The following is a 14,150-nucleotide window of genomic DNA, read 5'->3' as shown; positions in this document are numbered from 1 at the left end:
GCTACCTCTGAGGTCAGGCCCCACGTTGCTCATCTGCGGCTGGGTGCCCAGCTGGAGTGAGTGCTGGCTGCGTTCTGTTTACCACGTTCTGTAATTTTCCTTTTTTTCTTCTCTTCTTTGGCTCCTTCTTTCCCTTCTTTGATTCCTTCATGTTTCTTCTGGTCAAGATCAACCTTCCAGGGTGGAGTGTTCAGGTCTAGTGGGTTTCAATGCCCCTAAGTATAATATTCTCTTTACTCTTAGATTGGCATCAGTACGATGATATAATTTGTATGAAGCCCCCTGGGACAGTTCAGAGATTGGTGGATCGTGTAACAGACGGTACGAGGAGACAGTTGGTGAAAGGGAAGGAGATCTCAGCTGCCGTCATGCTGGATCGCATCTTCAGCATTCTTGAAACCTGGAATGCCATCAATTTAAAGAACTTTTTCACCCAGTTCCAGCAGTTCTATTCTGTCATTCGTGTGCCCATGATCTATGAAGGAGAAGAACAGCCATGGATTGCTCTACAGTATGAAGAGAAGCAGGTAGTAGGGGTGTCAGCAACATCTCCCTTTTCTGTCTCCTGGGCGTTCAGCGTCACCTCACCATCTAGTGGCCAGACGACTCCAAGACTCAGTGGATGGGGATGGATGGGGGCAGGCTATTTCAGCCTCTTGTCTCCTAGTGCCACCTCTAGGGAATTCTTTGTCCTCCTCATTTTTTGACTCCTCCCACATCCTCACCAGAGCTTCCCTGGCAGCTCAGAGGGTAAAGAATCTGCCTGCATTGCAGGAAACCTGGGTTCAGTCCTGGGGTTGGGAAGATCCCCTGGAGAAGGGAATGACAACCCACTCCAGTTTTCTTGCCAAGAAAATCCCATGGACCGAGGAGCTTGGCAGGCTACAGTCCATGGGGTCACAGAGCGTAGGACACGACTGAGGGACTAACACTTTCAGTTTCAACTCCTCTAGACCCACCTCCATTACTGGTCCCACCCTTCCCCTCCACTACCTGGTCCCGCCTCCTCACCTGCCCCCTACTGGTCCTACCTCCTCACCTGCCCTTTCCCTCCACGACAAGAAGACTGGCATCCTCCTCCACGGCATCTCCAGCTACTGTGTGCTATGGCTTAAGCATTTTTGACACAGGCCTGGAGCCACATCTGAGATGACTAGTGAACTCTTACAAGGCTCAGGACCCCAACCTGAGATCCTCTCCAGCATGCTGAGGCCTCTGGATGTACCACTGGTGGTACCTCCCAAAGTCCCGGGGCAAGGGGATGCTCAGGGTTTAGTGGGGAGGCAGGTAGAGGATGACTCCTCCCCAGAGATTTCCCTGCCCCTCATTCCTCAGGGCCCTACCCAGCTCACAGGAAACAAAGCTCAGTGACGGGCAGGTCCTGACACCTCTGGTGGGTTCAACACCATGGTTATGCATTTTCCTTTTTTCCTGGGACCAGGTCAGGAAGCACCTATGGGAGTGTTTGACAAAGAAAATGGCACCATTTCTGGAAACCAGTGGGGACCCCCTGCCTGAAGGCTGCCCGGTGAAGAGTAAATTGAGAATGGGCATGATTGTCCTTTTGTTAGTGGAAAAATTCGACTTCCTCTTACTGGAAAAAGACCTGGCCTCACTCTGTCACCTCCTTCACTCGGATGCCAGATCATCAGATGCCTTTTGCAGGGACCTGAAACACATCCTTGAACCATCTCAGAGGTAGTGTGTGTGTGATAAGAGCTTGCCATAGAATGGATGAAAACATACAAGAAAAAAATGACCTGTAATTTTACCACTCACTATTGTCATTTCAGTGTTTATCAGTCTAGCCTTTTTCTAGTCTATGTACTGTTTTTCATTTTATTACATATTCTATTGAATACTTGCTTTTGAGAGGGTTTGAGGTGTATCATGGACTTCCCCTGTGGTGCAGTGGTAAAGAATCTGCCTGCTAATGCAGGAGACATGGGTTTGATCCCTGGGTCTGGAAGATCCCTTGGAGGAAGGCATGGAAGCCCACTCCAGTATTCTTGCAATTTATACGGTAGCAAAGAGTTGGACATAAATTAAGCGCCTTAGCGTGCAAGCATGCAAGGTGTATCATGTCTTAGCCCTGTGGGCCTGTGTTTGGGGGGAATGGGTCATAGTAAGACAATGAAGCTGGACTCAAAGATGTTTGTGGAAGCACTGTGGCCTCAGCTACTGTCGTTCCCAGTTTAGGAGCCACTGCCGTGCCCATTGCACAGGGCTGGGAGCACTGGGAGTGTGGAGGCTGCGGCCTGTCCCAAAGGCACTTATATTTCACTGGGTGGAGATGCCTCCCCAGAACCCTCTGATGATCCCCAGGTCTTTTTTCTGCAGCTGTTTGAATTGAACGCAAGAATAATATTGGGTAGCCTTCTCTGAGTAGCCAGTCTTAATGGACACTTGCTTCCTGGTTTTACAAATTTTAAACATACAGTTAAATCCTGTCCAGAATTTAATAAAATTTTGAAAGAGAAGAGAAATGCTGGCAAACGTACATGTGTTTGTAAGGAACATGGCATGTGTTATTCACAGGCTCCCCACTTACATGTAAGAAGTTGCTTTGTATTTAGATTTACTGTTGCTAGATGACTTGTGTTCAAGCCCCAGCTCTACACCAGGGACCTTTTGCAGATCACAAGCCTCTCTGAACCTCTGTTTCTCCCACTGTCATGGAGAATGGAAGGATGCCCTTGGGAGTTTGCTCTAGGGCTGCAAGAGGGCCTGTTCAGTGCCTGACACTTTTGTTGGGTGCCCAGTGAGCCCTGAGGTTTCTCCCTGGTCAAATACCCAGAGTGCTCTCCTCCTCTGTGTGAGGAGCTGTCCCTTCCCTAATGGATGTCAGACCCCCAGGTGGGCCTCACATTGGCCATCCTGGACTCACGTCCATTTCTGTTCCCTTTCTAGCTGGCGAGCGTCCTTGGTAAACCTGTGCCAAATGTGCATGGACAAAAAGGTTGACTCTTGGGTGTGTGTCCTGCCTGTGCTGCACCACTGCATGGACCTGTCCCCGCCAGCCCAGGGCTCAGTCATGCAGCCTGAGGACACCTGGGCAGCCCTTGAAGGCATCTCCTTCTCAGAGTTTCGGGAAACAAGACCAGATCAGTAAGTTTTGGACCTGCACTTGTGTATGTAAATTTTAGAATAATAACTGTGCTTCCAAGATCTCCAGTGGACTTCCAGTGTCTACTTACCTCTCTTTCTAGTGATGGAAGTAATATATTGCTTCCTTTAAAATTACTTCTTTAAAAAGTTTTAAACATGCAAGAAATGGAAAACTACAAAAATGGCCTGCAACCACAGAGATAATCATACACTTTGGCCTGTGTATTTGCAGGGTTGTGTTCAAATGTGGATATGTGGGTGCTTATATGTTTAAAAATAAACCGCAAAAGATAGATTATTTATTTTTCTTAGTTTTATTGAGATATAATTAAGGTACAGCACTGTTGAAGAAGTACAGCATAATGATTTGACTTACATCATGAAATGATGACCAGTGATAAGTTTAGTGAACATCTATCGTCCATAGGTGCAAAATTAAAGAAACAGAAAAAAAATATTTCCTTTTTGATGAGAACTCTTTGGATTTACTCTCCTAGCAACTTTTATGTATAATCCACTGTACGGTTAATTATATTTATCATGTTATACATTACGTCATTAGCACTTATCTATGTCTGGAAATCTGTGCCTTTTGTCTGGTTTTGTCCAATTGTCCCCTACTCCCTGCCTCTATAATAGATCATTTATCCTGTTCTATTCTGTTTTCCAACTTTCTTTTTTCACTTAACAGTGTATTATATCAATTGTATGAATGATTTTATTTTTGCCAGTAAATACACACCTATTGTAATGACTGCTTAGTGTTGCAAATTTTATTTTGCTAGTTCTCTGTTCCTGGACACTTGGATTGTTTCTGCACATTCGCTTTGTAAGCATGTTTTGATGCACGTCTTTTTAATTTTCTGTGTCCAATTATTTCCTCAAGATAAATTCCTGAAAGTGGAATTGAAAAAGATCAGTGGCTTTGCACTCTGTAGGTACATAGTGAAGTACCATTTTGAGGTAAGCAAAGACTTTTTAGAGCAGACATAGAAAGCACAGTCTGTAAAAGGAAAATGGTAAATCAAATTTAAGTACAAAAACTAAATATAAAATACAAATTCAGTCAAAAATTAATATTAGCAGTTATTGCAAAGCACAGATAACATCCCCCATTTACTTTGTCTTTTGTCAAAGAAACTATTCCAAGTCTCACCTGCTCTCCCCAATCCAATAGGATCTAGCCTGTAGGATTTTAGAGATTGAAACAGTGAGCAAGCTAAATTAAATTATTGCTTCCTCACTATTATTGAAATTTTTTGAAATTAAAGCCAAATTAAGATTATTTATAAAATTATATATACTTCAAATGACTTTCAAGGGTCATTTATCTTAGAGACCAACTGTCTAGAAAAAATTTAGCTGGAGAATGACAAACATTAACACTGGTCTAAAATATTGTGTCTTTCAGGCAAAAGTGGCCTTTAGTGTGTAGTGAAGCTTTATCCACGTGTTTCTTGTAACCTCTGTCAGTTCTGTGGCACTCTGCTGTACAGTATTTTCTTTCACATTGTCATCTTTTTGGGTGTCCAGGACAGTGTTATAGAACAGAATAATTTAAAGACCTTCCCTGAACTGGGTTCATGTAGAATCCAGGGCATCATGCATCAACATGCTTAGTTCTTAAATTGTTACACCAACAATAGAAAATGGCATCAAAAGTTAAACCAAGAGCTTTTGCCATATCCAGCAATCCTACTTGTGGGTGTATTTCCCAAGGAAATGAAATAAATATCTCAAAGAGATATCTGCAGCCTATGTTCATTGCGGCATCATTCACAATAGCCAAGATGTGGAAACAACCTAAGCATCTGTCAGTAAATGAATGGATAAAGAAGAACTGGTGTGTATGTGTGTATACATATATATGATGTATATATTTACACACCGTATATATGTATACATGATGAAATATTATTCAGCCAGGAAAGCAAGGGAATTCTGCCACTTGCAAAACATGGATAGACCTTGAGGGCATTATGCTAAGTGGGATAAGGCAGATAAAGGCAAATACTATAGACACAATATCACATATGTGAAATCTGAAGAAAAGTGAAACTCACAAGAGCAGAGAGTTGAATGGTGATTCCCAGGGCTGGGAGGTAAGGAAAAGTGATGATGTTTGTCAAACAGTACAAACTTCAGTATTCTGAGGACAAATTAATTCTGGAGAGCTAATGTACCACCTAGTGATTCTAGTTGATACTACATTGTTTACTTAAAAGTTGCTCACAGATAAGATCTTAAAGATTCTCATACAGAAAAGAAATGGTAACTATACGACACAATGGATGCAGGTATCAAGTATTGTTACTGTGGTAATCATTTTGCAGGATGTAAGTGTATCAAATCAACCCTAGACTTACAGTGTTATATGCCATATTTCAATAAAGCTGGAAAATACTTAATTCTTTTTTTTAAACTTTTTATTTTGTATTGGGGTATAGCAGATTAACAGTGTGGGGATGGTTTCAGGTGAACAGTGAAGGGACTCACCCATACATATATATGTATTGAAAATGCTTAATTCTTGGTGAATTTTTTTATTATTGTGGTAAAATATGCATAACCTACAATTTTACATCACTGAAAAATGATGTAAATTTTACATTTAAAATTTTAATCATTTTGAGTGTATACCGCCACAACAGTGGTGTTAAGTACATTCACTCTGTTGTGTGACCAATACCTCTATTCATCTCCAGAACCTTCCATCTTGTAAAAGTGAAACCGTGTTCTCGATAATCAGTAGCCTATTCTCCCACCAACACCAGTCGCTGGTCCCCACTCCTCTGCTGTCTGTCTCTATTAATCTGACTTCTCTAGGGACCTCACATAAGTGGAATCAAATTATTTGTTCTTTTGTGAGTGGCTGATTTCACTGAGCGTCTTGTCCTTAGAGTTCATCCATGTTGCTGAATTCTTGATATATTATTGTTTACTTCTTATTTGACCGAGTTGTTGGCATTTCAATTATGTTTTAAATCAGAACTTTCTAGATCCCTTCTAAAAATTTTAATTAACTTTGTTTCTTTTACTGATCTCACTGCTGCTCTTTTTTTCTGTTCCGATTTTCCCTTATAAGGAAACAGTTACTCGAGCTAATGGAAAAAAACATTTATTTGCTGAATGTGGATAAGTATCTATTCCGATCCTGGTTCAGTTTGCTTCCTCTGAGTAACTTGGCTCCTTACATGGAACACCTCATCGATTACCTGAGTCAGTGTCCCCTGCGTGTCCTGGACTGTCTTCTAGGGACTTGGTACCGTCTGGACGGACTTCAGGAAATCTCTCAAAGAAACCTCGAGGTTTGTTGTCCAGAATCGGCTTTTGAGACCTTGCTTAACAAAAGCAGGTCAAAAACTAATCTGTCAGAGTTTGTGATTCTCCTTTTCTGAAAACCTGACCTGGTAAAGCACTTAGATTTAAGAGAACTGGGAAGGGTCAATATTTCTTAGGGTAAGGGGTTAATTTACTTGAGTTTATTCTGTTTCAGTAAACAAAATTGAATAAAACAACAGCCTTTGGATATGTGAGACTGTGCAAGCCAGGGTTAGAAGTTATCCTGCATGCTGGTCCACTTCCTAATTGCTATTGTCCTTTCCCATTTTGGGGAGAAGATGGTTTAATTTTAAATTCTAAGTTTTAATTGTAACAGGTATAAGATCAGTACTTGAGCCCCTTAAAGCTTGTTTATAGAAAGAAAATTATTCTGCCTTATTATGTTGGATTTTTTTGAGGGGAGGTCTGTTTTAGCAAAGATAGTGGCGTCATGATTAAATCTTCCCTTTTTTCTTTTCTTCCCCACCCTAGAGTATTAAGAACACTTTTAATATGCTGTTGTACCTTCTGTATATTTACCAGGAAAAGTAAGTAGAAAAGTAAAAGGTAATCTCTCTTGTACAAGATTATCCCTTATGATTGGGTTTATGCCATTTTTGCTGTCATTAATGTAAGGCCATAAACTAATATATATTCCACTTCTTTTTTCAAGGTGTTGATGTAATCATCCTACTTTTTTAGAAAGGGAAAAGCATAGAAATCAGGTGCTAACATTTCAGTTTATTTTCATCTAATTTTTTTCCTGTGCATTTTTGTCATTTATTTTTAAGTGATTATCATCATATTACATATTCATGCTTGTGTCCTGCATCTTATCAGCATTTACTCTTCAGATTTTTTTTGCAAGTCAGAGAAGCTGAAAATAAATACAAAGGTAGCTTTCCATAATGATCTGAAGTCATTTGCTCCTGCAAATATGTGTGAGCTCTGACACCCTGGAAGCACAGTGTACAAAATGAGCAAATGTGGGAGAGAAGGTAATTTTTTAGATTCTCAGAGCACTGCCAGGATCGCCTCACCTGAATTCTTAGAGTGTTCAGGATGGAGGTGGGAGTGTCAGATCTTCATTAACACCAAGAACCTGGGACTTCATGAGCTCCATCTAATTCTGTGTATTACAGAATCACCCCAGTAATTCCTGTCTCTTGCCACCTTCTAAACCCTCCTCTGATCAGCTCCCTACCTCTCAGCTCTGGTCATGTATCAGCCAATAAGCAGTTCCACTCAGAACTGAAAGAAATTTAATGCACAGGACATATGCTTCTAGCATTTCTTTCTTTTTTTCCCTCCCTGTAGCTTACTGAATCTTTTTTAAAAAAATTGTATGGTATTTGAATCTTTGGTAATATCCATCCTTAAGATTTTTTTCGAACAAAGGAATACGCTTAGAAATGGTTTAACTTGCTTTTGTTAAAACAGCTCAGACCATGGAGGCAAACCAAGAAGAGTTTTATTCCTTTTTATCTTAGTCACAATTTCAAAATAATGGAAATGTTCTGGATGTTATCCTATATGGGATCAAGTACATGCCTTCCTTGTAGGCGTTTTAAAGGGAAGGAACTTGTCATGAATAATGGGTACTGTTTTCTAATTCCTCCTAAATTACTTCATTCATTTCTCTCAACTCTTTGTGGGTTAGGATTCTTGAAGAGCCCTTGATACAGTCCTACTTGACTGTGTGCCTGAAACTTCACGAAACTACCTGCAGAATATCAAAAGCCCACACGTTTTATGAGATGCCTGCCTTATCTGCTGAGATTGTTTGCAGAATTATTATACTTAAACCTGTAGTGGTAAGTGGAACATGTACACACAATGCCATACCCAGCAGAGCTATGGAACCTGAGGCATCCTCTGTTCAAAAAGGAGACAGGCTGATTCTAGGAGTGCTGGGATGACAGAGCGGCTGATTCCACCACCAGGTGTGTCAGCACATGCCTGGTGCTGGGTTTTGTTCTGCTCATGAGGCTATTTTGGTGAACCAGGGTCTGCATGCTTGCCCTCCAGGGCTTACGTTAGAGGGAAGAATGGAGGAAGGAGGCAGTGCAGGAGTTCAAGTGTAGAGTATTAGCTGTGACTGGGTAAATTCAAGAGCCCAGCAAGTGGCCAGGACTTCAAGCAAGAATCTCCCCTCCCAAATTCATGTTCATGCCTAATCTTTCCCTCCTGAGCCTTTTTCCTGTTCACTGAAACTCAGGTACAGTAGCCAGGTCCACACACCTCAGTGCACACCTAAGAGCCTTTCCACACAAGCACCACCTCCCGCAGCAAGCTGTAGGAACAATCCAGAGTTCTGTGCCCCCTCCCTCCACACCTCCCAGTGGTAAGCACTCTTCTGATTACTACCATCACAAATTAGTTTTACCTGTCTTGGAACTCTGTCCTTTTTTGTGTCTGGCTTTCACCGTTCAGCACATCTCTGAGATCCATCTGTGATGTTGTGTGTGTCCACAGCTCATTTTTTTCCATTGTTGTGTGGTCTTCACCCAGTTGAGTTTGAGCTTCCAAAGGAAGGTGATAGATGATTTCCTATTTAGACCGACCATTTGACAAGTCAGAACTGTGATGTTAGTGATATAATTAAGTGTGTATTTTATCTTTGTTTCTTTTCGCTTTTCTTTTTTAAAAAAATACCAAGGGAACATTTAAAAATAAACATTGGTAAGATGATTGCTTTTTCCTGAAGTGGATATTATTTAAACCATCCTAGGCAGGTGCCAACTTCTCGATAAACTGTGTTCAAGAAATGTGAAATTTGTTAGTCACAGTATATGTCCCTGCAGAAATAACTATCTTGAACGTTGGTTGGGATCTCAGATTAGTGTAACCACAGTCTGGTCCAAATTCTCTACCTGTGCCATAAAAACGAAAAGCTCTGCAAAACTGAGATTAAATAAAACCAAAGTATATGAAGAGGTTTTGAACGCTTTTGGTTATGTGCCAATATAAAGGGTTGATAGGATTGACAGGATATCAAGTGGAGAAAAACAAGGAGCAAAGGCAAAAGTTCTAGGGAAGATTTTTAGGCTTGGGTTGTTCGCTTACAGCCCATCATCTGCTGGTTGCAGGGCACAGCCAGATGGAGAAGAGAGGTGCCTGGCAGCAGGGATGCATAGGAGGGGGCAGTCCAGTGAGCACGTAATTGCAGCACAGTGGGTTCATACTAAGCTGGAATGGCCATAAGGTGCCCTGGGTGTTTCTCCCACTTGCCTGGCTGGAGATAGAGCCTAGGTCTAGGCTAGGCCAGATTGCAGATGGCATGCACACCCTGCTAAAGTTTCTGGATCATTGGAGAAGTTGCTGGCCCATTTGATGACTTTCAGTTTGGGCCAGCATGTTCCATTTTCAGCTGAGAACTGTTGCTGGCCCACACTACCCATATCCTGTGTGCTATTCTCCCAGCATAGCTCTACCCCTTCCCACACATAACCCAGCCTACCCTCACACTCTGCCCAGAGCTCCCTGAATCTTTCAGGGGAGAACCTGCCCCCACAAACACACCCAAGACTGGATACAGCACCCTTTGTGTGTTAGTTGCTTAGTTGTGTCCGACTCTTTGCGACCCCATGGACTGTAGCCCACTAGGCTACTCTGTCCATGAAATTCTCCAGGCAAGAATACTGGAAAGGGTTGCCATTTCCTTCTCCAGGGGATCTTATTGACCCAGGGATCGAACCTGGGTCTTCTGCTTTGCAGGCAGATTCTTTACTATCTGAGCTATAGGGAAGTCCCCAGCACCCTTTATGTGCCTTTCCTATCTTGTTACTTGCCCTGTTTACTGATTGTACTGGTCTCCCACTTAGCGATCAGCTCCTTGGGCAGCCTCCTCACTGTGACGTCTCTAGCCCTTGGGCCAACCATCTCTGGAAGGAGGGAGTGACACCAGCAGATCCAGTTTGGGGGGCCTTGGCACTTACACAATCAGTGGGACTCAGCCGAAGCAAAGGAGAATACACATCAGAACTGGGAGAGTCCTCTTTCTAAGTGGGGCTGATGGCTCTATCCACTTTGTGGTAAAGATGCTTCTGATGAGAAAGGAGAGCAGGAAAGAGGAATCCCCATCCCTAGAGCCCTTGACCCCCAGGAAAAGGGGCTTTTTAGGGGGTGGGAATGAATGGAGAACCTCAAGGAAAGAGCACCAGGGTAGGGATTTGGGTTTCCTCCTAGCCCTAGCATGTCACTCGGGGACAGGGTTTACACGAGCTTGGCTTTCTGAGCTGCTGGAAGCTCTGAGCCTGTGGTGCACCCTTCTCCCTTGTCTGTCAGCCTTTCTCTGCTCAGAGACCAGGAGGTCTACTGGTTGGCAAGGCGGCATCACCTCTGTTATAGTTGCCTGGGGTCACTTGAGGGGGCATCCATGCCACTGCTTCTCCTACCTCGACCCCCATGCTGTCCCCCCAGAGTGAACCTGAAGCGCCGGGGAAATGAAAGTGCTGTGAATGTGCAGGCTCTGCTGTGTGCATAGGTGGCGTCAGCCGCAGAGGCAGGTGGAAAAGTATCTGGATGATCCTTTGGGTCTGCCATGTGGGGTTGACTCAACTCCGTCTCTCTCTTGCGGTGACAGGATTCAGCAGGAGGGCCCGGAAATGAAACTGGAAAGAAGAATTCAGTAAAAACGGTCTTCCAGGGGACCCTCGCTGCTACAAAATCTTGGCTTCGGAAAATTTTTAAAATGAGCATGTTCTGGGCTGGTTCACCTGTCGTCACCTTTGCTTACAGCAAGGAGATTGAGGTAAGCAAGTCCAGTGCAGGGGACACAGGGGTTTCCTCTGCGGAATGGACAGCTGCTCCCCTAACAGGACTGAGAGCATGGGCTCCCTGGCGGGTGGACTGTGGTCCCCACATCAGTGGTGAGGTGGTGGGATGGGGAGACAGAGCTTGTTGGGGCATGGTGGCCAGTGGGGAAGGGCAGATTCACGTCTGATGCTGTGCTGAGGTTATGGGTCAGGTTATGATGTTGACAGTAGAAAATAAGATGAGAGCAAGGCCTCCATGAAAGGCAAACTGGGCCGAGCAGCATCTGAACGTGAGGAAATGAGAAATCAGACCCAAAAGGTTGTGAGGCAGGGAGGCTTCCAGAAACTGAGATGTGGACAGAATCTGTGCTGGGGAGGAGGGGGAGGAAGGGCCTAAAGACTATTGGCTCCAGGAAAAAGTTCTAGAAAGTGCCGCGAACAAACCGAACAAGTGGCCTTCTGACTTAGGCTGTTGTCTTCCAGCGGTACTTTAATGAGATCATCATAAAATCACATCACTGAAACTGTGTATGAACAAAAACAGATAACTCTCACTACATCTCAGCCTTATTCAGACTTATTACCTGTCCACACCAAGGGTAGAAGATCATTGATCTGAACGCCCAGAGCCCAGAGCATCAGTATTCTGGCTCAGATGGTAAAGAATCTGCCTGCAATGTACGAGACCTGGGTTTGATCCCTGGGTTGGAAAGATCCCCTGGAGAAGGGAATGACAACCACTCCAGTATTCTTGCCTGGAGAATTCCATAGACAGAGGAGCCTGGTGGGCTACAGTCCATGGGGCTGTAAAGAGTTGGACACAACTGAGCGACTAACCCTTCACTTCAGAGCCCAGAACTCTGACCACTCACCCTCACAGGGACAGAGTCTAAGGTCAAAACAGAGAAAACATACATAAATCTTGAACTTGATTTGGAAGTTTGTGGTTGGCAGTGGAATGAGTGTAGCAAGTCTGAAGCTATGTTGTGTGTACTGTAAGGCTGGGCAGATGGACACAAGGCTTGCTGCTGTTGGAAGCTTGGGCTCTTTTTCACTGGAGGAGGGAACATGTGGAGCAGGGGAGGGGAAAGGAGGCCTATGGTTTGAAAAGAGCTAAAAGTGTAGTGTGAACTCATGATGTAAAAAGCAACATTTCCTAGCTCCATCCACTGAAAGGGCCTAGAGATGGTGACACCCAGGTCTGTGAGCACACCCAGCCATGGCTTCTAAATGCCATTCCCTCTAAAAAACAAAACAGAAAAACCCCTGTGCTTCTGGAAAGAACAGCAGATTCTAAAGGTGGGGCTGAAGAAGTACAAGGCCAGCCTGAAACACCTTGTATTACCATAAAGTAAAAGTACTTGAAATCAAATGGTGACATTTCACAAGCAGACAGGACCCAGGTGATATCCTAGGTTATACCCTGGAGGGCAAAAGAATGATGTGGGAAAAAGTGGTGAAATCCAAATAAAGTTAGTGGCTTTGGTGATGATAATCTGCTGCTGCTGCTGCTAAGTCACTTCAGTCGTGTCTGACTCTGTGCAACCTCATAGACGGCAGCCCACCAGGCTCCCCCGTCCCTGGGATTCTCCAGGCAAGAACACTGGAGTGGGTTGTCATTTCCTTCTCCAAAGGATGAAAGTGAAAAGTGAAAGTGAAGTCGCTCAGTCGTGTCCGACTCTTCGAGACCCCATGGACTGCAGCCTACCAGGCTCCTCCCTCCATGGGATTTTCTAGGCAAGAGTACTGGCGTGGGTTGCCATTGCCTTCTCCGGATGATAATCTATCAATGCTAATTTCTTGGTTTTCACAACTGTACTATGGCTTTGTAAAGTGTTAGCACTCAGGTTAATTGGGACTCTCTGTACTATCTTTGCAATATTTCTGTTTATCTAAGATTATTCAGTTCAGTTCAGTTCAGTTGCTCAGTCGTGTCTGACTCTTTGCAACCCCACGAATCTCAGCACGCCAGGCCTCCCTGTCCATCATCAACTCCCAGAGTTCACTCAGACTCGTGTCCATCAAGTCAGTGATGCCATCCAGCCATCTCATCCTCGGTCGTCCCCTTCTCCCCCTGCCCCCAATCCCTCCCAGCATCAGAGTCTTTTCCAATGAGTCAACTCATCACATGAGGTGGCCAAAGTACTGGAGTTTCAGCTTTAGCATCATTCCTTCCAAAGAAATCCCAGGGCTTATCTCCTTCAGAATGGACTGGTTGATCTCCTTGCAGTCCAAGGGACTCTCAAGAGTCTTCTCCAACACCACAGTTCAAAAGCATCAGTTCTTCAGTGCTCAGCCTTCTTCACAGTCCAACTCTCACATCCATACATGACTACTGGAAAAACCATAGCCTTGACTAGACGGACCTTAGTCGGCAAAGTAATGTCTCTGCTTTTGAATATGCTATCTAGGTTGGTCATAACTTTTCTTCCAAGGAGTAAGCATCTTTTAATTTCATGGCTGCAGTCACCATCTACAGTAATTTTGGAGCCCCCAAAAATGAAGTCTGACACTGTTTCCACGGTTTCCCCGTCTATTTCCCATGAAGTGATGGGACCGGATACCATGATCTTCGTTTTCTGAATGTTTAGCTTTAAGCCAACTTTTTCACTCTCCTCTTCTACTTTCATCAAGAGGCTTTTTAGTTCCTCTTCACTTTCTGCCATAAGGGTGGAGTCATCTGCATATCTGAGGTTATTGATATTTGTCCTGGCAATCTTGATTCCAGCTTGTGTTTCTTCCAGTCCAGCGTTTCTCGTGATGTACTTTGCATAGAAGTTAAATAAGCAGGGTGACAATATACAGCCTTGACGTACTCCTTTTCCTATTTGGAACCAGCCTGTTGTTCCATGTCCAATTCTGACTGCTGCTTCCTGACCTGCATACAGATTTCTCAAGAGGCAGGTCAGGTGGTCTGGTATTCCCATGTCCTTCAGAATTTTCCACAGTTTACTGTGATCCACA

General features: G+C 43.8%; 1 protein-coding gene across 1 annotated transcript in view; it reads left to right on the top strand.

Moving 5' to 3' along the window:
* The window catches only part of RNF213 (ring finger protein 213), a 119,657-nt gene that overhangs the window by 36,032 nt on the left and 69,475 nt on the right, over positions 1-14,150 (top strand). The window contains exons 9-15 of the mRNA XM_068977509.1: positions 244-527; positions 1,442-1,698; positions 2,911-3,108; positions 6,194-6,416; positions 6,922-6,977; positions 8,090-8,243; positions 11,015-11,182. Coding sequence (XP_068833610.1) covers positions 244-527; positions 1,442-1,698; positions 2,911-3,108; positions 6,194-6,416; positions 6,922-6,977; positions 8,090-8,243; positions 11,015-11,182 — 1,340 coding nt within the window. The remainder of the gene's footprint in view (positions 1-243; positions 528-1,441; positions 1,699-2,910; positions 3,109-6,193; positions 6,417-6,921; positions 6,978-8,089; positions 8,244-11,014; positions 11,183-14,150) is intronic.

This window comes from Capricornis sumatraensis, chromosome 8, assembly GCF_032405125.1.
Source record: "Capricornis sumatraensis isolate serow.1 chromosome 8, serow.2, whole genome shotgun sequence".
Lineage (NCBI taxonomy): Eukaryota > Metazoa > Chordata > Mammalia > Artiodactyla > Bovidae > Capricornis > Capricornis sumatraensis.
The sequence above is the reverse complement of the archived record's forward strand: the minus strand, read 5'-3'. Positions and strand labels throughout refer to the sequence as shown.